At 45.9% G+C, this 19,695-nt stretch overlaps 1 protein-coding gene across 1 annotated transcript; it reads right to left on the bottom strand.

The window, feature by feature from the left end:
* Window positions 1-729: 729 nt before the first annotated feature.
* Nyx (nyctalopin) lies at window positions 730-18,220 on the bottom strand. Its single transcript, XM_027927316.2, has 2 exons — window positions 18,157-18,220; window positions 730-2,138 (listed from the first exon to the last, which is right to left on the bottom strand). The coding sequence occupies exons 1-2, from the start codon at window positions 18,218-18,220 to the stop codon at window positions 730-732; spliced, it is 1,473 nt and encodes a 490-aa protein (XP_027783117.2).
* Window positions 18,221-19,695: the final 1,475 nt, after the last annotated feature.

Genomic DNA, 19,695 nt, shown 5'->3' with positions numbered 1-19,695 from the left:
TGGCTGAACTCTTTTGTTTTTTTAATTTTAGGATTTTACAATTTTGTCCACCAAGACACCCCGCTGCCCTAAAGTCCCTCTGGGACTAAAGACACCCCTGGGCATCATTGTGGAGTAAATAAAACTCGTCATTGTGTTAAACACCTCCTAGCATCTCAGAACCCAGGAACCACCCTAACCATCCTTTAGGGTCTAAGTCTTTCCCCCATCTTCCCTTCTTTAAGTCCCATGCACCTTCAAGAATCCTAGTGTCCCCAGGCTCCTGGGGGAGGGGGTGGAGGACTGTCGTAGAAAACAACAGGTTTAATGGGTTACCCTGCAGGAGAATTGGCACAGTTCTTAGTATTCAGCCTGTGGAGTGACCCTCTTAATTCAGGCACTGTAGGTACTGTTGCCTGGAAGATGGGGGGAAGGGGGAAGGGGGGACGCCCTAGGAGCTACCAATTCCTAGCCTTTGCACTCAGGGGCTATATTCGTTCTTTTTCTGTTTTCCTCTGGATGCCCATAGGAGAAGAGCAGAAATCCACAATAGTCCAGCTTCTCCCCTCCCTGTGGCATTTCCCAGGGTTCTTTCTCCTCTGCCTAGTGCCATCCTTGGTGGCAAACTCTTCCTTGCACCCTTCCCTAGAATTCTCACCATGGGTCCCCATCCCATTCCCTCTCCCCTAAACCCAGTTAACCAAACCCTCCCTTGGCCAAAGCAGTTTGGGCCACCCCAGTGTGGCAGGGTCAGTCCCTCTGCAGGCCAAACACCACGTAGTGAGCCACACTGAGCAGAGGACGGGAGATGAAGAGCAATATGGTTCTGTGGCCGGGGCCGGCCACCCCACAGGAGGGAAGGCTGTCGGACAGTGAGGCGTTGGCCAGCCCTCCGGTGACGTTGGCTGTCTCCTCCACTGGGACCCTTGGGGCGAGCAACTTGGAGAGGAGACTGCTAAACCTGCTCACGGTGGTGGCCACCGGCCCTGGGGACGAGCCTGGACTAGACGTGGTGAGGTTCAGCTCCTCTGGGTCCACGCACAGGCCGTCGGGGGAGCGCTCGAAGGCCACCTGGCTGAGATCCAGGCCGGCCACGGAGCCCGGGGAGGCGCACGGCACGTCGGCCACGCGCCCAGAGCCCTCTATCCAGTCCCGCAGCCACTCCAGGTGGCAGTCGCAGCGCCACGGGTTGCGGAAGAGGAAGAGGCGTCCCAAGAAGAAGCCGGGCTGGAAGGCGGCCCAGGAGAGCACGGCGAGGCGGTTGCTGTTGAGGTGCAGGGCCAGCAGGCCCGAGAGGTTTTGGAAGGCGCCCTCCTCCACGAAGGCGATGCTGTTCCGGTCCAGGTAGAGCAGCTCGAGCTCCGCCAGGTCGGCGAACCAGGCGCGCGCCACCACGCCCAGCGCGTTGCCGCCCAGGTTGAGCGTGCGCAGACGGCGCAGGCCGCGGAAGGCGTCGGCCGGCAGCTCCGCCAGCAGGTTGTCATTGAGCAGCAGGTGCTCCAGGGCGCCGCAGTCGCCGAAGGCACCGGCGTGCACGACGCGGACGCGGTTGGCCTGCAGGCTGAGCGAGCGCAGGCGCCGCAGGCCCAGCAGCGAGCTGGAGGCCACGGCCTCGATGCGGCCGCGTTCCAAGTGCGCATGCGTCAGGTTGGCCAGGCCGCGGAGCGCGCCCGGCACGCGGCGGAACAGGTTGTCGAAGGCGGCGAGCTCGCGCAGGGCCGGCAGCTCGGCCAGGAGGCGCTCGGGCACGCTGAACAGGCGACACGCGGCCAGGTCAAGGCGGCGCAGGCGGCCCAGAGCGACGAAGGTGCGCGCGTGCAGGTAGCGCAGCTCGCCGTTGTGCGCCAGGCGCAGCTCCGCCAAACGCGGCAGACCCTTGAAGGCGCCCGGCGTGATAAAGGACAGGTTGTTGTGGCGCAAAGACAGGCGGCGCAGGGACGGAAGCGTGCCAAAGGCCCGCTCCCCCAGGATGCGCAGACCGTTTCGGTCCAGATCGATGGAGGTGGCCTCGCACGGGAACTCGGCCGGCACCCGCAGGAGGCCTGCGCGGTCGCAGCGCACGGAGCAGCTGCGCTCTGCGGTGCTGCAGGTGCAGGCAGCCGGGCAGGCACGCAGGCAGGCCTCGGTGGCCCGGGTGCTGGGCAGGCCGAGGAGCACCACTGTGGGGGGAACATAGGGCACAGGAAGGAGAAGAGACAAAAAAGGAGCGGTAGTCAGCCAGAAGTCACCCCAGGGAGCAGGACACAAGCCCTCCCCCAAGTTCTCCTGCATCCTGCAAATGGCCCCTTCCCACCTCAGGCCTCGGGCAGGTTTCCCCGCCCACGATGCCGTCTTCTTTGCTTTCCGGTTACCTTAATCCGCAAAACCCATGCTGTACTCCCTGAGTGGGACTCCATTCTAAACGCCCTCCTGCCTGTGTCGTGTCTTTGAGGGCGTCTCCGGGGCCTGCTGTAGGTTTGTACTGCCTGATACAGTAGCCACATCACACACGGGCTACCGAGCATTCGAAATGTGGCCAGTCTTAATTGCCAGGTGCATCAGATCTCAAAGACGCATTACCAAAAAGAGTCAACTGTCACAATAATTTTGTGTTGATTATATGTTGAAATATTTTAGGCATGTTGTATTAAATAAAATGTTAAAATCAATATCCATGGTTTCTACCTTTTTAAGTGTGGCTACTTAGAAATGTATACATAGGAAGCTGGGCACAGTGGCTCAGGTTTGTAATCCCAGCATCCTGGAAGGCTGAGGCAGGAGGATCACAAGTTCAAGGTCAGCCAGTGAGGCCCTAAGCAGCTTAGCAAGACCCTGTCTCAAAATAAAATATAGAAAGGACTGGAGATGTAGTTTAGAGGTAGAGTGCCTCTGGGTTCAATCCCAAGGAAGGAAGGAAAGAAAAGAAATTATACATTTGTGGCTTGTGTTTTATTTCTCTTAGTGCTATTGACCCCTCTCCTAAGAATTCAGTTCTGGAAAAACACCACTGAATAAATTAAGCCTTATTGGCATCAGATTCATCATTTTAGGTTGGGACCCATTTTATCTAGAGGTTCCAAAGTTTCCATTCTGAGGCAAAGCTGCTTAACTTCCCAAAAGAACATGTGGCTGCTCTCAACCTCACCTCAGCTTAAACTGCTACTCAGCTTTTGAGGTTCTCCTTGTGAGCTATAAAGCTGCTTTGTGAGTGTCACAGGCCGCTGCTCTCCTTGGAGGGAAAGCCTTGAGGGTATGCCTCCTGTTACCCGACAATAAATCTCTTGTGTGACCTTTGGGTCTGTGGTGTGGTCCGGATTTTGCCTGGACTCTGCAAGTGTCCTTTGAAGCCTCATGGAGAAGAAAGAATTAGGGAACAGGGGGTTTGGGAATTTTCTAGATAAATCTATCAATATTTTTCCTTTTTCTTTGTTTCCCCCTGCACTGGGGATTGAACCCAGGGGCACTCCATCACTGAGCTACATCCCCAGTCCTTTTCTTCTTTCTTTCTTTCTTTTTAAATTTTGAGATAGGTCTCACTAAGTTGCCCAGGCTGAGGAACTTGGGATCCTCCTGCCTCTGCCTCCCAAATTGGGTCACTGAGATTACAGGTGTGCCCCACCCACCTGGCCTCTTTTTCTTTAATGGTCTCGAAGATTAAACCATAAGGACAATATGCAAATGACCTCACACATCCCCAAAGAATTAATTATAGGCACTCTGCAGTTAAGTTCCATTCATCATCCATGGCCCTGTAGAAACTTTTTTAGGTCATCCTGGGAAACAAATGTGCTTATAAATTGTCTTCTGAGCATTTGAGAATCAGATAAAGACTTCAAAAGCCACCCCCGCCCATGGGCTTGCCACTGGCAGCAAACTGAATGGCATGCCTGCTGCCCCATGGAAGCCAGAGGTCCCAAGCCCAATCTTAAGGACCAGTGGAAAAGACAGCATTGACACATGCACAAGTTCTATTCTCTGGCCAGGATCAGCTTTCAGGTAGAGTGTGCTCAATCCACAGTTCCTGCAGGGAAGAAAAGGTATCCACAACTACCCACTGATTGATGATTTCTGCTCCTCCTCTGCAGTACTCCCAAATTCCTAGCAAGCACCCCTGGCCTGCTGTTTCACTGTGTACACGGCCGCCTGCCTTGTCTACCCAAGCCACTGGGGGAACCCCAAGGTCTACTCAACATAACTGTACAGAATGCACTTGCTGCTGCCTCTGTAGATTTGCTCAGCTTCTAGGGTCTTTTCAGTCCATCTGTCTCAGACACGCCAGGCTTTCTCAACTGCTGGGAAGGGGATCAACCCTTTCAGACTTGGCTGGAGAACACTCCAACCTTTGAGTGTTCAGTTGAAAACTGTAGCTGTTTCAACATTCTGATCCTGAGAAAGCTTGACTTGGCTTTTTCTTCTCCCTTCAAAGCTGAGATTGACAGACAGCTTCCAGCAAAGTTCTTGGACCCTATGCCAAGCTCAGCTGCAAACTGGACCTCTGCTGGGTTGGGAGACACTGTGTTAGGGAGACAGGGCCAAGAATATAACCTTTACTCCAGGCCTGAGCTGGACAGAGGCAGGACCTTTTCCTACCAACTCTTCCAACTGGGTCAAGTTGAAGGCATTCGATTTCATTACAAATTGTCCTTTATTCTAGTCCCTTCTTTCTAATTAAGAGAACTATGCTCTCAATCATATGACTCATGTTTATACCCCACGATAGCTAAAATTGTTCCAGGCACACAGTACAGCTCAATAAATGTTTGCAGAATTAAATGGAATTGATGCCTTCCTCCGTGAGCTTCCTGCTGGAGATGTCATTTATTTTACAAACTCTTTGTCAAGAACTCACAGGATTAGAAGAAGCAGGATACAACCAATTTGTATAATACAAGAGATCAAAAAGGTAGCTGCCAATTGGGAGTGGTGGTGCACTTATTCCTGTTATCCCAGTGACTTGGGAGGCTGAGGCAGGAGGATCGTGAGTTCCAGGCCAGCCTCAACAACTTAGCAAGACCCTCAGCAACCTAGTGAGACCCTGTCTCAAAATCTCAAAATAAAAAATAAAACGGACTGGGGATGAGGCTCAGTGGTAAAGCATCCTTGGGTTCAATCCCCACTATCAAAAAAAAAAAAAAACAGAAGAAGTAACTGCTAATGTTTTAAAACTGTGAGAGGTGAGAGTGAAGTTTTCACTGTATATCCTTTCCACTTAAAATTTTGAACCCTGTGGATATATAATCTATTTCAGGAAATAGATTAAAATGTATTTTAAATTTTACTAAACATTCAAGACAACCAGGAATAGTGGCACATGCCTGTAATCATAGCTACTTCAGAGGCTGGGGGAGGAGGATCGGAAGTCTTAAAGCCAGCCTGGGCAATTTAGTGAGACCTTTTCTTAAAAAATAAATAAATCATAAGATGAAAATAAAAAATGTCAAGACATTGTCACTATGGGAGACCTATTTTCAGTCTCTGAAACTTTGATAGCCATGAGGAATGATAACTAATTTACGAGATTGTTGAGTGAAATTTAGATTAAGTCAAGTAAATTGGCAGAACAGATAACTTCAGTATTGGTTCACCCAATATGAAGACTAAGTATATGTTTTTAAGCCAGAAAAATAGGGCATCAAAATAAAGTTATTTCTAAATAATAACATATTTGAGTGAGTTCTCCTTGCAATGAAAGAGTAGCTTGTTTATCAGATTAATATTCCTGCTGATAGTTCCAGTATACCCATAGTTATTACTACAGGGAACTAGAAAGAAGGGTCTATGAAGATTCACTATCAGGGCTGCACATTAGGATCATATGGGGAGCTTTTCAAATATACCACCCAGGGTAATTACATAAGGGTCTTCAGGGTTGGGATCAGGCATTAGCATCTTGAAAGCTGCACAGGTGGCTGGGTGAGGTGGTGCATGCCTGTACTGTTATTCCAGCAAGTTGGGAGGCTGAGATAGGAGGATCACAAGTTTAAGGCCAGTCTTAGCAACTTAGCAAGGTCTTAAATTTGCCTAACATGTGAGGCCCTGGGTTTGATCTTCAGCCCCACATGAAAAAATAAATTAAATAAAGGTCCATTGACAATTAAAAAAAAAATTTTAAAAAGCTCAGTAAGCCCCATGTAACATAAAACTACCACACACACACACACACACACACACACACACACACACTCCTCTGCCTGGAGACATAGTCAAACTGTTAGAAGCCAAAGATAGACAATTCTGAAAAGCATTCAGGGCTGGGGATCTAACTCAGTTGGTAGAGTGCTTGCCTCGCATGCAGAAGGCCCTGGGTTCAATCCCCAGCACCACAAAAAAAGAAAAGGAAAAAAAAAAGCATCCAAAGAAGAAAGACATAAAGAGAAAAAGAGAAATAATAAGTAAATAAATAAAATGTATATACGTATATATCACTATTATGGTCTGAACATTTGTCCCCTTCCCCTGATTCATATGTTGAAATCCTAAACCCCAAGGTAATAGTATTAGGAGGAGCATAATTTGAAAGGTTATCAGGTCATAGGAGCAGAGCCCTCGTGAAGGGGGGATTAGTGCCCTTATAAAAGGGACCCCAGAGGACTGGGGACCCAGCTCAGTGGGTGAGCACTTGTCTAGCATATACAAGGCCCTGGGTTCCATCCTTCAACCATGTAAGGACACAGAGAGAAAGTGCCATCTGTTAGGAATGGGCCCTTGCCAGACACCACATCTGATGGTGGCTTGATTTTGAATTCTCCGGCCTCCAAATGTATGAGAAATACAGTGCTGTTGTTTAGAAGCCACCCAGACTATGGTATTTTTGTTATAGCAGCCTAAATAAAATAATACTGACTTCTCATCAGTAACGATGAAGGCCATAAGACAGTAGAATGGCAATCTTCAAGTGCTGAAAGAAAAGCAAAATCTGGCAACCCAATTCTATATATAGTGAAAGCATCTTCTAAATGAAGAAAAATAGAGATATTTTCAGATAAACAAAATTGGAGAAAATTCATCTCCAGCAGTTTTTGCACAAGAAACGATGACTTTCTCCAGCCTGAAGAAAAATGCTACTAGATGAAAATCAGATGGAAAGGAGCAAATGAAGAGCAATGGAAATGGTATAAATATGTCATGAACTCTTTTCTCACCTGAATTGCTTGATAAGTGGCTGTTTAAAGCAAACATAAGAAGATATCGTGGTGTTTATAACATATATAAATGAAAAAACATAACAACGATGACATAAAGAATAAAAAGAGATAAATTTAATTGAATCTTATTATCTTGCATTATGCATAAAGCAATATAAGATTAATTCAAGGTAGCCCATGACAACTTGAAGGTGCATTTTATAAGTCCTAATAATAAAAAGAATCTCAACCCCTACCTCACACCATATATAACACAACCCCAAATGACAATGAATGTCTACAGGACATAGTTTAGGAACTGTGATAACATGTTATCTGGGTGATGTGAACATGTATAATGTCACTTAATTAAATTTTATGGGTTTTACTGGGCATGGTGGTGCACTCCTCTAAATCTCAGGAGGCTAAGGCAGGAGGATAGCGAGTTCAGGGCCAGCCTCAGCAATGTAGCAAGGCCCTGAGCAACTCAGTGAGACCCTGTCTCTAAATAAAATATAAAAAAGGGCTGGGGGGAACTGAAGTTGTGGCTCAGTGGTAGAGCACTTGCCTCACATGTGTGAGGCACTGGGTTCAATCCTCAGCACCACATAAAAATAAATAAACAAAATAAAGGTTAAAAAGGGGGGGGGGGGGCTGGGGACCTGGCTCAGGGTTTAGGTGCCCCTTAGGTTCAACCCCTAGTGCCCAAAAAGAAAAATCCTATGAGTTTCTTTTGCTCTCATAACAACCAACTTTTTTTTGGGGGGGTGGTATTAAGAATTGAACCCAGAAGGAGTTTACCACTGAGCTACACCCCAAATCCTTTATATTTTTTACTTTGAGACAGGGTCTCACTAAGTTTCGTAAGTGGCCTTGAACTTAGGACCCTCCTGCCCTGGCCTCACCAGCCACTGGGATTGCAGGTGTTCGCCACTCTGCCCAGCAACAACCAATTTTAATAAGTATTTGCTCAGGGCTAAGATGGCTACATACATTAATTCATTGACTACAACAGCCCTGCAACTAAGTATTGGTCTCTCTTTCTCACAGGAGGAAACTAAGGTTGGGAGTGGTTAATGACACCAAGCTTTCCTTCTCTGTCTTTCCACTGTATTGAGCTGTCTCCTGCCCCACACATCTAACCTCCTGAACTTCCATTTCTTTAACTGTAAACTGAAGGACTGTGCTTCCTGACCTTTGAGGACCTTTCTGGCTCTTGTTTTCTGTGGTTCCACAGCAGCTGTTACCAACCATGGCTTCCAAGAAAAAAAAACACCCTACTCCAAGTCTCATGTGTCTCTGCCACCTCCTCCCAGCTCCAGCTGCTTGCACCATGAGTGGACACTTGGATGTAAGCAGAGCTAATCTGACTCATCCCTTCTCCATGAAAGGGAAATAGGAACCAAGCCACTGGTCAGTGAGCTCCTGTGAGCACAAACCTGTGTGGCCTTGGGGATGGGTTTATACCAAAGCCACATCCAGCTCAACAGTATGGAAGACTAGAACTGAGGGTAAGGTGAAGGAGTTGGGGTGCTGTCAGTCTGTTCAGGGTGCCATAACAAAATACCATCAACTGGGAGCTTATAAACAACAGAAACTTGTTTCTTACAGCTCTAGAGGCTGGGAAGTCCAAGAACAAGGCAGATTCAGTGTCTGGTGAGGGCTCACTTCCTGGTTCATATACAGCCATCTTGTTATGTCCTCACTTGTCAGAAGGGGCAGGGGACCTATCTAAGGACTCTTTTATAACAGCAACAATCACAATCATCAGGGCTCCATCCTTATGAATTATCACTTCCCAAAAGCCCCACCTCCTGATACTTCACACTGAGGGGGTTGGTTTTAACCAATGAATTGAGTGTGGGGGGCACCAAAATTCAGTCCATAGCATGTGCAAAGAGAGCAATAGCTCTGACATGAGAATCACAGAGATGGACCTCATGAAGCCCAGCGAGAGCTGTTTCGGTGACATTTCCCTGTTCCTATTTTGGAAATCCACTCAAACCATCTGTATGCATGAGTGAATTTCTATTCCTTTCTGCAACCAGACCATTTCAAATTGTAGTGGACATTGGACACTGGAAAAGGGGACCTGTTTTAAGCACAATTTGTACATTTAGGTAATTTCCTTTGTTACAAATGCTACCTTAAGACAGAAGCCAGACAAGGGCACAGTGGTATACACCTGTAATCCCCAGCGGCTCAGGAGGCTGAGGCAGGAGGATCTCGAGTTCAAAGCCAGCCTCAGCAAGGAGAGGCACTAAGCAACTCAGTGAGACCCTGTTTCTAAATAAAACAACAGAATAGGGTTGGGGATGTGGCTCAGTAGTCGAGTGCCCCTGAGTTTAATCCCCAGTACCAAAATAATATTTTTTTAAAATAAAATAAAATAAGAATAAAAAGGGGGATGAGGATGTGGCTCAGAGGTTAAGAACCCCTGGGTTCAATCCCTAGTACAAAAAAAAAAAAAATAGAAGACAGAAACTCTCTTTCCTAAGCATGTGACCTAGCTTTGTCAAGAAGACACTCAGCAAGAGTTGGATTACGAAGTAGACACCAGGCAGAAACCATTCTTTGGACAGAATGGCAGAAGAGGTGTCTGGCTTTCAGGCTTGCATGGTGGAAATTTCTGGCACCTAGCACATAAACATGATTCTCATGGGGTTTTGGGTGTACCCACCAAGTGGCAAGGGCAGTAGGGTCTTTTGGAGTTGCCCACCTCCTGATATAGGAATGCTCCTGGCGGCTTCAATGACCTAGAGTAGGTTCTATGGTTTGCAATAATATTCTTGAGCAAGAGCCTGAGACAGGTGCTAGAGTTTGGATCTGAAATACAGGCCAAAGTCCCATGTGCTAAAAGCTCGGTCACCAGCCTGTGATGCTATTGAAAGATACTGAAACTTTTAAAAGGTGAGACCTAATTGGAGGAAGTTGGGTCTTGGGGGGGTCCCTTTGAAGGGGATATTGTGATCTGATCCCCTTCCTCTCACTCTCTTTGCTTCTCCGCCACCGTGAGGTACAGTTCTCCTCTACATATGTTCCCGTCATGAGTGTTGAGTGACCCTGAACTGTAACCTCTGGGAAACCAAATTAAACCTTTTCTCCTTATAAATTGTCACAGCAATGAAAAGCTGACGAACACAACAAGTTCCCTACATTTCTCTCTAGTTCCATCTCCCTCCTTGTGGCCCCCTCCTTCCTTCCCCTGAAAAACCAGGTAAACTCTTCACCTTGCCAAGAGCAAATGACTCAAATTCAGGGCCAGGCAGCACCCCTCAACCAAAAGGAAAGTCCTTGCCATTCGCTGTCAGGAAATAACAACAGTAAATCAAAAATTGTTTAGCACAACCCTTCTTTTTCCAAATCCAAATGAAAAGTGGTCTCTCCCAGCATCAGCAGTAACCGTTCCAGAAACAAATCTCCTTGGCCATCCAGAGCTGAGTTCCACGGGAATACCTTGGCCAGAAACACATTTATCAAATTAAAATAAAGATTACAGTTTGTGAGAAGAGAAAGTCAACTCATTTGGCAGTTGCTTAGCAAATTCTCTTCTCACACTGGTATTTTGGGGAAGGATTCATCTGGAAGTCACAGAAGACATGAAGGCCCTTATTTCCAATCTGAGGAATAAGGACAGGAAGATGAGAAATGCAGGATGGGCCTGGGCTCAGGACTGTCCCTGCTCAGCCAAAAGTTGTTATAGCTCCAGGGTTCATGTGCAGGCTTTCCAGAACATTCGGTCTGGAAACACTTAGCCTGAGGGCATGCCAGAGCCCTCTCAGAAACCCTAAGGATACTTATTCTCACCCCTGCTCTCTCATACAGCTTGTTTTTTTTTTTTTTTTAACCTCAGATGACCTCTGTCTCTGGGTTTGTTCATCTGGAAGGTGTGGACAGCTATGGGGAACACAGGCACCATGCTGCTTGAGACAGCTGTGAAAGCTCTGGCTCAAGCTCAAAGTGGGCTCCATGAGCCACTCATCACAGGATTAAGCCTCATCAAGGGACAAATCCTTCAAGGACCAAGTGGAAATCTGTCCCAGAGTAGAAAGCAACACACCAACTGTTATGGTTTAGATCTTAAAATGTCCCTGAAAGGCTCATATGTTGCCTCTGGCACTTTGGGGAGGTGGTAAAAACCTTTAAGAGATAGAGCATGGTTGGAAGGGTAGCACTGGGGGCATTCCCTTTAAGGGGACATTGGAGATGTGGACCAGGCCTTCCTCTCTCTTTTCGCTTCCCTGCTGCCATGAGGTGAGGTGTTTTGCTCTACCAAAAGCTCCCTACCATGATGGTGGGCCTTGCCATAGACCAAAAAACAACAGAGCCAGCAATTCCTGGAGTGAAACCTCTAAAAGCATGAGCCAAAGTAAATCTTTGCTCCTTTTAAGTTGCTTATCTCAGTATTTTGTCATAGCGACAAAAAGTTGACTAACACATAGTCAAAGCACAGAATCCTGGAAAATAACAAAACATTATTTTAGGCCACATCATTTTAGAGTTTAGTTTTATCTATATCTTTCTTTCTTTTTGGTACTGGGGATTGAACCCAGCGATACTCAAGCACTGAGCTGCATCCCCAGCCCTTTTTATATTTTATTTAGAGACAAGGTCTCACTGAGTTGCTTAAGAGCCTCACTAAGTTGCTGAGGCTGGCTTTGAACTCGAGATCCTCCTGCCTCAGCCTCCCAAACTGCTGGGATTACAGGTGTGCACCACCACATCTACCATTTTGGAGTTTATTTCACAGTAATAGATAACTGTTGCACAACACTGTTAAAATGTGTATGTAACTACCAGTGGACCTTGACTTTCCTTACTCAGGCCAATTCCTGACAATTCATGTCCTGTGACTATCTTTACCATTATTTTTCTAAAAGAAGGCACAACGGTGTGTACAGAGTGAATGGTGACTTCCCAAGATGGGTCAGGGGAAATATGTATCAGGGCAAGGTCCTTTGCAGAGTATGAACCAACTTTATTCAACAGAAACAAAAACTAGAGGAAATTGGACTACAATTTCTGACAAAGTAAAGTAAGCCTGAGGAGAGGGAGACACAGACTGGAGCCAGGACTTGTTCTGTATAATTGAAAACGTGCTTGATAAATGCTGGCTTCTTATCTTTCTGAATGATGGAGTGTAGCCTTGGAGGGAATGTAGGGATCCTGGCCCCCTCTCTCTCTCTCTATTTGCTTCCCAGACACCATGATATAAGCAGCCTTGCTCTATCACGTGCTCCTTACCAAAGTCTTCTGCCTCGCCACAGGCCCAAAAGAAATGGAGCAAACCAATCATGGACTGAAACCTCTAAAACCGTGAACCAAACAAAATAAACTTTTCTTCCTCATAAATTGTCTCGGAAACTTTGTCACAGCAATGGACAAAGATGCCAGGTGTCAGAATATTGAAGTTATTACCGCAAAGAAGGAACTAGAATGGTTCCAGGCTAATCACATCAGGATCTTCCGGGTGGTACCAGGCATTAGTATTTTTAAAGCTTCGCAGATGATTCCAATGTTAAAAGTCAAAATGTGAGCAAAGTCAAAAACCAAGAGCCTAGGTAGGCCAAGGGTTCCTGTGTGTGTATAAAATTTTACAAGGTGTAACAGAGTGACCATATGACCTAGCAGTTTACCTCCTAGTTATTCCAATTCTACAGGAATTGGAAGCAGGTGATCTAACAGACATGACTGTATGAGCACTAGTTATAAGGGCCAAAAGGTAGAAACAACAAATGTCCACAAATGAATGAATGAATGGATAAATATATGTGGTATGCCATACAATGAAATATTATTCAGCCTTTAAAAAGAACAAAGAACTGACACATGCTATGATGTGGAGAAAGATGAACCTCAAACTCATTAATGCTGAGTAAAATAAGACAATTATACAAGGCCACACATTATGGTTCCATTTATGGGAAATGTCCAGAACAGGTAAATCCATAAAGGCAGAAAGCAATTAGTGGTCACCAGGGGCTGAGTAGAGAGAACAGAGTGACTGTTGGATAATAGACAGATACAAGTTGCCTTTTGGGAACATGAAAAAGGTCTTAGAACTAGATAGAGGTGATGGTTACACAACACTGTATACATGCTAAATGTCACTGAATTGTGCACTTTAAAATGGCTAATGATAGCCTGCACACTTGTAATCCCAGTGGTTCAGGAGGCTAAAGCAGGAGGATCACAAGTTGGAGTCCAGCCTCAGCAATTTGGTGAGGCCCTAAGCAACTTAGTGAGAACTTGTCTCTAAGTGAAATATTTAAAAGGCTGGAAATGTGGTTCAGTGGTAAAGTGCCCCTGGGTTCTCAATCCCCAGTACCAAAAAATGAAATAAAAATTAAAATGGTTAATGGTAAATTTTATGTGGATTTGACCTCTATTTTATTTTGTTCTGTTTCTGAGGATTGAACCCAGGGTGCTTTACTACTGAGCTACATCCCCAGCCCTTTTTTATTATTATTACTTTTTAAAATTTTTGAGACAGGTCTCACTGAGTTGCTTAGGACCTTGCTAAATTGCTGAGGCTGGCCTCAAACTTGTGATCCTCCTGCCTTAGCCTCCCGAGTTGCTGGGATTACAGGCATGCTCCACCATGCTGGGTTTACTTCTATTTAAAAAAGAAAGAAAGAGAGGGGGGCGGAGGAAGAAAAGTTAAGCTTTCCCTGCATCTGGGCAAACACCTGTAATGAGCCCTGCATTTGTGTCCTGGTGACCTGCACAGGCCAGCCCCCAGCTGCAAGGAGGCAGCAATGGCTGGACTCAGATACCCCCAAAGAATGATATATTAATGCAGACCAGCTAAGTTTCTCTCAGGAGGCCCTTAGCTTTGCAAATATGTGTTTTTGCCCCTCGAGGTTTGCTAGAAGGGTTACTCATGGAGTTTCCAACCACAGAGTGAGTTTGGAATGTTTCTTTATTCTCATTGTTTTAAAAGAACTTGTGCCTCATGAAACCAAAATAGCATGGGAAAATATGATCAATTTTCTGGTTTCAGCAAAATCTTTTCAGCCACTTTGGCTCTAGAAATCCTTCCCTTCCCACTCTTGGCAAAGGCTACCCCAGTTGCTCCTCAGGCCAAGACTCAGTGCTGGGTTTTCAAAACAAAACTGGATGAGGGAAACAGAAATGCAGTGGGGAAGGCCATACCATGGCCTCTGGCCTCACCTGACCCCAGAACTGGCTTCCCACACCCTGCAGGTATGTTCTGGGACAAGAAAAAAAAAATTCACCAATTCAAGCTGCAGTTTTGTGGCTGAGTCCTGAAGGATGGAGATATCTATCTCTGGAGAGGTGGTCTGCTGAGGGCCTCAAAGGCCTTTGGAAATTTCAAGGTAAAGATCTGTCCCTTCTGAGAAGTAGACAAGACCCTAGAAAGGCCTCCAGGATGAAATACTGGTAATTCTCCTGCTGTGGTCTGGTTATTGGAACGCAGCCCACAAAGGTTCATCTACTAAGGCCTGGTCCTCAGTGTGGAGGTATTAAGAGGTAGTGCACCTTTAAAGGGTGGAGCCTACTAGAAGATAATTAGGTCATTAAAGCACAGCCCTTGGGAGGCATTAATGGAGTTCTCAATCTCTCAGGAAGTCCTACAAGAGCTGGTAGTTATAAGTGAGCCGGGTACCTCCCCTGAATCCTTCTTGGTTCCTGTCTTGCCATGTAGTCTCTTCCCCTCACACATACTTCTATCATGAGGCCCCCACCAGAACTGAGCAGGTGTTGTTATCATGCTCCTGAACCTCCAGAACGATAAGCTAAATAAACTGCCTTTAAAAAAAAAAAAACCAACCTCAGGTATTTTGTGATAGCAACAGAAAACAGACTAAGACATACCCCTAACTGGAAGTAACCTAAATGTCCAATAATAGGGGAATAGATAAACAAGCACATCTATAAGATGGACTACTACTAGGCAGTCAAAAAGTAGGAATTACTGGTCTGTACAATGACATTGGTGAATCTCGCATGCATATTGCTCACCATGCCACAGTACCTCTTTTTTTTTAAATATTTATTCTTAACTTTTAGGTGGACACAATATCTTTATTTTACATTTATGTGGTGGTGAGGATTGAACCCAGTGCCTCGAGCATGCTAGGCAAGCACTCTACCACTGAGCCACAACCCCAGCCCCAGTACCTGACTCTTGATAGTGAGGAATTTATTCCACTTGCAGTACAGTCATTCTCTTCCTACAGCCATTCTTATTTTAAATCTAATCGAGGTATAATTTACTCATAATACAATGTACCAACTTTAGTGGTCAGTTCAGTAAGTATAACAAATGTATATGCAGGACTGGGGATGTGGCTCAAGTGGTATCCCGCTTGCCTAGCATGCATGAGGCACTGGGTTCGATTCTCAGCACTATATAAAAATAAAATAAAGATATTCTGTCCACCTAAAACTAAAAAATAAATATAAAAAAAACCACAAATGTATATGCATAACTATCCCAATCGAGATTTGGAACATTTCCACCCAGGTGTGGTGGTGCACACCTATAATCCCAACTCAGGAGGCTAAAGCAGGAGGATCACAAGTTCAAGGCCAGCCTGGGCAATTAGGGAGACTGTGTCTCAAAACCTAAACAATTTTTAAAAAGACTGGGGCTGTGGCTCAGTGGTAGTGCACCCCTGGATTTCATCCCCAGCACCTCAAAAAACAATGCAAGTTTTACCCTCTCAGAAGAATCCTAATACCTAGTATGACTTAGTCTCTCAGGCTGAGTAAAGGTTATAATCTGGGTATCTTAATCCATTCAACCAACAAACCCTTATAAAGCACTTATAATGTTTTACTCCAAGACAGGGGGGTAGTCAAAACACAAACCCTGACCCTCTTTAAAGACTCAGTATAGAGCAAGCCAGATGTGAGGGACCTGTAAAACAATTTGTGAAATTTGCATGTTATAGTATGAACAAGAGGAAGACTTGGGAGGGGGTGACATAGGGGGCAGAAGGGGACACCTAATCTTCCAAGAGAAGACCCACTTCTAGGAGAACTGTATGTCCTCAGAAGGAGAAATTCGGTTCCAATCTTGCCCCAAATTTCCCCTGTGAGCCACTTCTGATTTCTCCAAGGTCTTGTCATTTTTTTAACCAAGGAGACAGCGGTATCCGAGCCCAAGTCTCAGGAACATGTTGTCCCTATTGCTTGTGACTCATGGTCGTCAGAGAAATATTCTCTGTGCTGCTAGAGTGTGTTTTAAATGAAAGCACCAGGGGATGTGGAGACGGTCATTAATTTTAAGTGCAACTATTGTTAGCAGATGATGTCACCACTGAGTCCTCCAACTTGTCACAAAAAGTCTGGATGTGTTTCAGGTTTCTGTAGCAAGGATGGTACCCGTTTTGCAGTATGTAGGCTCTGAACTATCTGCAGTCTGCGAGGACAGCAGAGCTTTGGGTGCACATTTAAATAATAACACTGGCTCTCAGAAGGAAACATTCTGTCCCCATGAGTCAATCAAACTTCATGTCCTTTCTAGGTAGGAGAAATGGCAAGAAGCTGGCTGCTGGCAATTATATAAATGTCAACTCCTGTCCTTTGGAGGCTCCTTGAGGTAGGAAGTTGTATCTTATTTATCATAATGTTCCCTATGTCTCGTTCCAATTTTTTTCTCATTTATTTATTGGATCTCCCATGAAGGAAGGTAATTTTCTCAAGGATAAAGATCAGATGATCATATCCCTCATAGAATTGAACCGACTGAAGGTACATTGTATATCTGTTTGATTCAATAGAGCAAGTTCTACTTTTTGAAAAGGTGAAATCAAGAGTAAGAAAATTCTATCACTATTGTTTGAGAATGATCTGGTAAAATGTTCTCTCCTAGTACCGCATACAGAGATCTATTACATACATCATCATACCTCAAATAATTAAATTCACCCCAAAGGTCAGAAAAAATGATTCTGTGAGTCAAATCATTTATTTCTGAAGAACTTAACAGATTTTTCCTTGGGCTATCTCAGTCAGATTCGAGCAACCAGAGTTGGGAAAAATACTTTATGATGAATCTTCTTGATCTGTTTTTTGTTTTTGTTTTTGGTTTTGTTTTTTTGTAGTGAGGGATGGAAGCCAGGGCCTGGAGCATGCGCGTGGAGCATGCGCATTGAGCAAGCGCTCTGCCACCGAGTCACACCCCCAGCCCTTCTTGGGATATTAAAATACGTACAGCAACAGGACAAAAAAAAAAAAAAAAAACTGGAAAAAAATGTAAGCATCTCTAATTCCCTAAAGGCCCACAATTCCAACATCTTTCTTTTTTTTTTTTTCTTTCTCCTTTAGGAAGATGGTTTCTTTAAGGGATTTGGGGTTTTAACTAAATGAGCTTAAAATAACATGATTAGAAAACCACTATAGTTGGGGTTATAACATTAATGAATTTATATCTGAGATTAGGATAAGAAAATCACCGAGGAGACTATTTCATATATTTGGCTGGGCTGGGGGTGGGGTGGGGTGGGGTGGGGGCGGGGTCCCCCCTGCTGTTGACTCTCATTCCCCAGCCCCTCCCCCACAGTCACACCCGCTGTGAAATCTGATCATGGATGTCCAGATCATGGAAGCCGCTTGAAAACTGAACTCTTTGGGTAGAAGATCCTGTGACTTCCAGCTCCTGCCCACACTGGCAGCGACACTCACCATGCAGAAGCAGGACCAGCATCCCTTTTACACACCTGGTGGCTTACAACCACCCAGCTGTGGGATCCCTGCCTGAAGAGAGAAAGCAAGCGCAGGTCACCTGGTGCCTAGGAGAGATCCCTGGAGACCCTCATTGCCACCACCATCTCCACAAAATGTCCTACGTTGTCCCCCATTTCACGTTCATTTCCGCCTTCCCCCCCCCAATGACCCTGGTGTTGGGTTCAGAGAAGCCAACAACCAATCAGAAGCTTCCCCCGCCAAAAAAAGTTCAGCCTGGATCTATTCGGAAATCCTTCACCAGGCGAAGACCCTGACAGTGACTCAAATGGTCTCACCCACAACCCAGCAAGAAAATGGATGCAGAGGAAAACCCTTGCAAAGAAGCCTCTGGGAACAGTTTCCAAATTCTGCTTACCGTCCTGGGGGTCTGCCTGGTCCTGCACCTCCAAGGGGCCCCTGGGCTGCCCCAGCCCCTCCATCTCCCAAATCAGATGATAAAAGATGATCCCACCGAGAAAGAAAGGCTGGGGGTGGGGGGTGATCAGAAAGCAAAGAGGAGTCGTTGCTTCTCCGGGTTTCAGTGCTTAGTTTTCTTTCTCCAGATTTAATGGCAGGAAAATCCTCTGTATCAGATGAGGATTAACAGAGATGAAAGAACGTGTCTGCCTTTCGAATCACCAAAGCCACTGACAGATTTTGCTGACACACCAATCGGCTTTATCCCCAGGCCTTGGCCACCCCTGGCCCTACTGCCCTCTCCATCTGCCTGGCCCCTTTCTCTCCTTAAACCTTCCCCAGACCCTGCCCCCTTCCCCGATCCCAGCCCCAGCCACCAACTATATGCAGCCAGAAATTGGCTTCATGCCACCCAAATAGCATTATCAGCATTTTCAATAAGGACACGTTATATAACTTGGAGAAAGGACAGGGCACTTTAAAATCATGATGTTTTCCCGAAATGCAGGCTGCTGATTGCCTTTGCTTGGAGTGGTGGATGGTGGGTAATTCCAAAACAGACCAGGGTGTGGGTGGGTCCTTCCACTCCAGTAAGGCTGGAGGCCCCGTTTTGGGACTGAAGCTCACAGCCTCGACCTAAAACAGCAGGTCCAGGAAGGGTGTTCAGAATCCACCTGAGGTTTCTCAAACCCACGGGACTGGATTAAAGCCCTGGCTGCTCTGTGTCCTGTGAAATGCTCTCAGAAACAACCGTTTCAGAAAAAGCACCTTGGAGCTCGTTAGGAATGCAGAATCTCTGGGCACCCCCCACTCCCAACCTAGACCTCTTGACCCAACATTTGCATTTTAACAAGATGGGGGTGGGGTGGTTCCTAGGCCTTTTTTTTTTTTTTTTGTACTGGGGATTGAACCCAGGGCCTTAAACCACTGAACCACACTCCCAGCAAGCTCTCATTAAGTTCTTTAAGGCCTCACTAAATAGCTGAGGCTGGCCTCGAACTTGTGATCCTCCTGCCTCAGTATTAGTGCAAAGAGACCGGGCCGGGTGCAAATTTCATGGATCATTTCAGCCTTTTATTCAGGAACAAGACTACACCAAGGGAATGGACCCACTTTCCCGGTGGAAAATGAGCCACTGAACAAAGGAGGGGACTGGGCTTATATAGGTTGTGGGTGACTGAGTGAGCGTGTCAGTCTGGGCATTCAGGAATTTGAGTTTTGGGGTTGGGGGGCGGTGGCCAGCACCCGGAGAGGGTTTATTTTGGAAGATATTAGTGTTTCCTAGAGACTATCATTCTAGGTTTGATGAAACACTTTCTCCCAGCCTGTGGCCAGCATCTGGGAAGGATTTATCTTGAAAGAGACGACAGCTATCAATGTATGGCTTTCTTTTTCATTCCCTTTCCCAGGCCATGCTATTTTGGGGTTTTTCATTTTCCGTATCCAATATTCAGCTTCCCCAAGTAACTGGGATTACAGGCGTTCACCACCATACCCG

This window comes from Marmota flaviventris, chromosome X, assembly GCF_047511675.1.
Source record: "Marmota flaviventris isolate mMarFla1 chromosome X, mMarFla1.hap1, whole genome shotgun sequence".
Taxonomy (NCBI): domain Eukaryota; kingdom Metazoa; phylum Chordata; class Mammalia; order Rodentia; family Sciuridae; genus Marmota; species Marmota flaviventris.
This window is presented reverse-complemented; position numbering and strand designations above follow the sequence as displayed.

Bases quoted from the DNA above. Each gene is read 5' to 3' on its own strand.
- Nyx (XM_027927316.2), bottom strand. From the start codon at position 18,220: ATGGAGGGGCTGGGGCAGCCCAGGGGCCCCTTGGAGGTGCAGGACCAG. The intron at 2,139-18,156 runs GTAAGCAGAATT...TTCCCCCCACAG, and splicing joins CCAGGCAGACCCCCAGGACG to TGGTGCTCCTCGGCCTGCCC.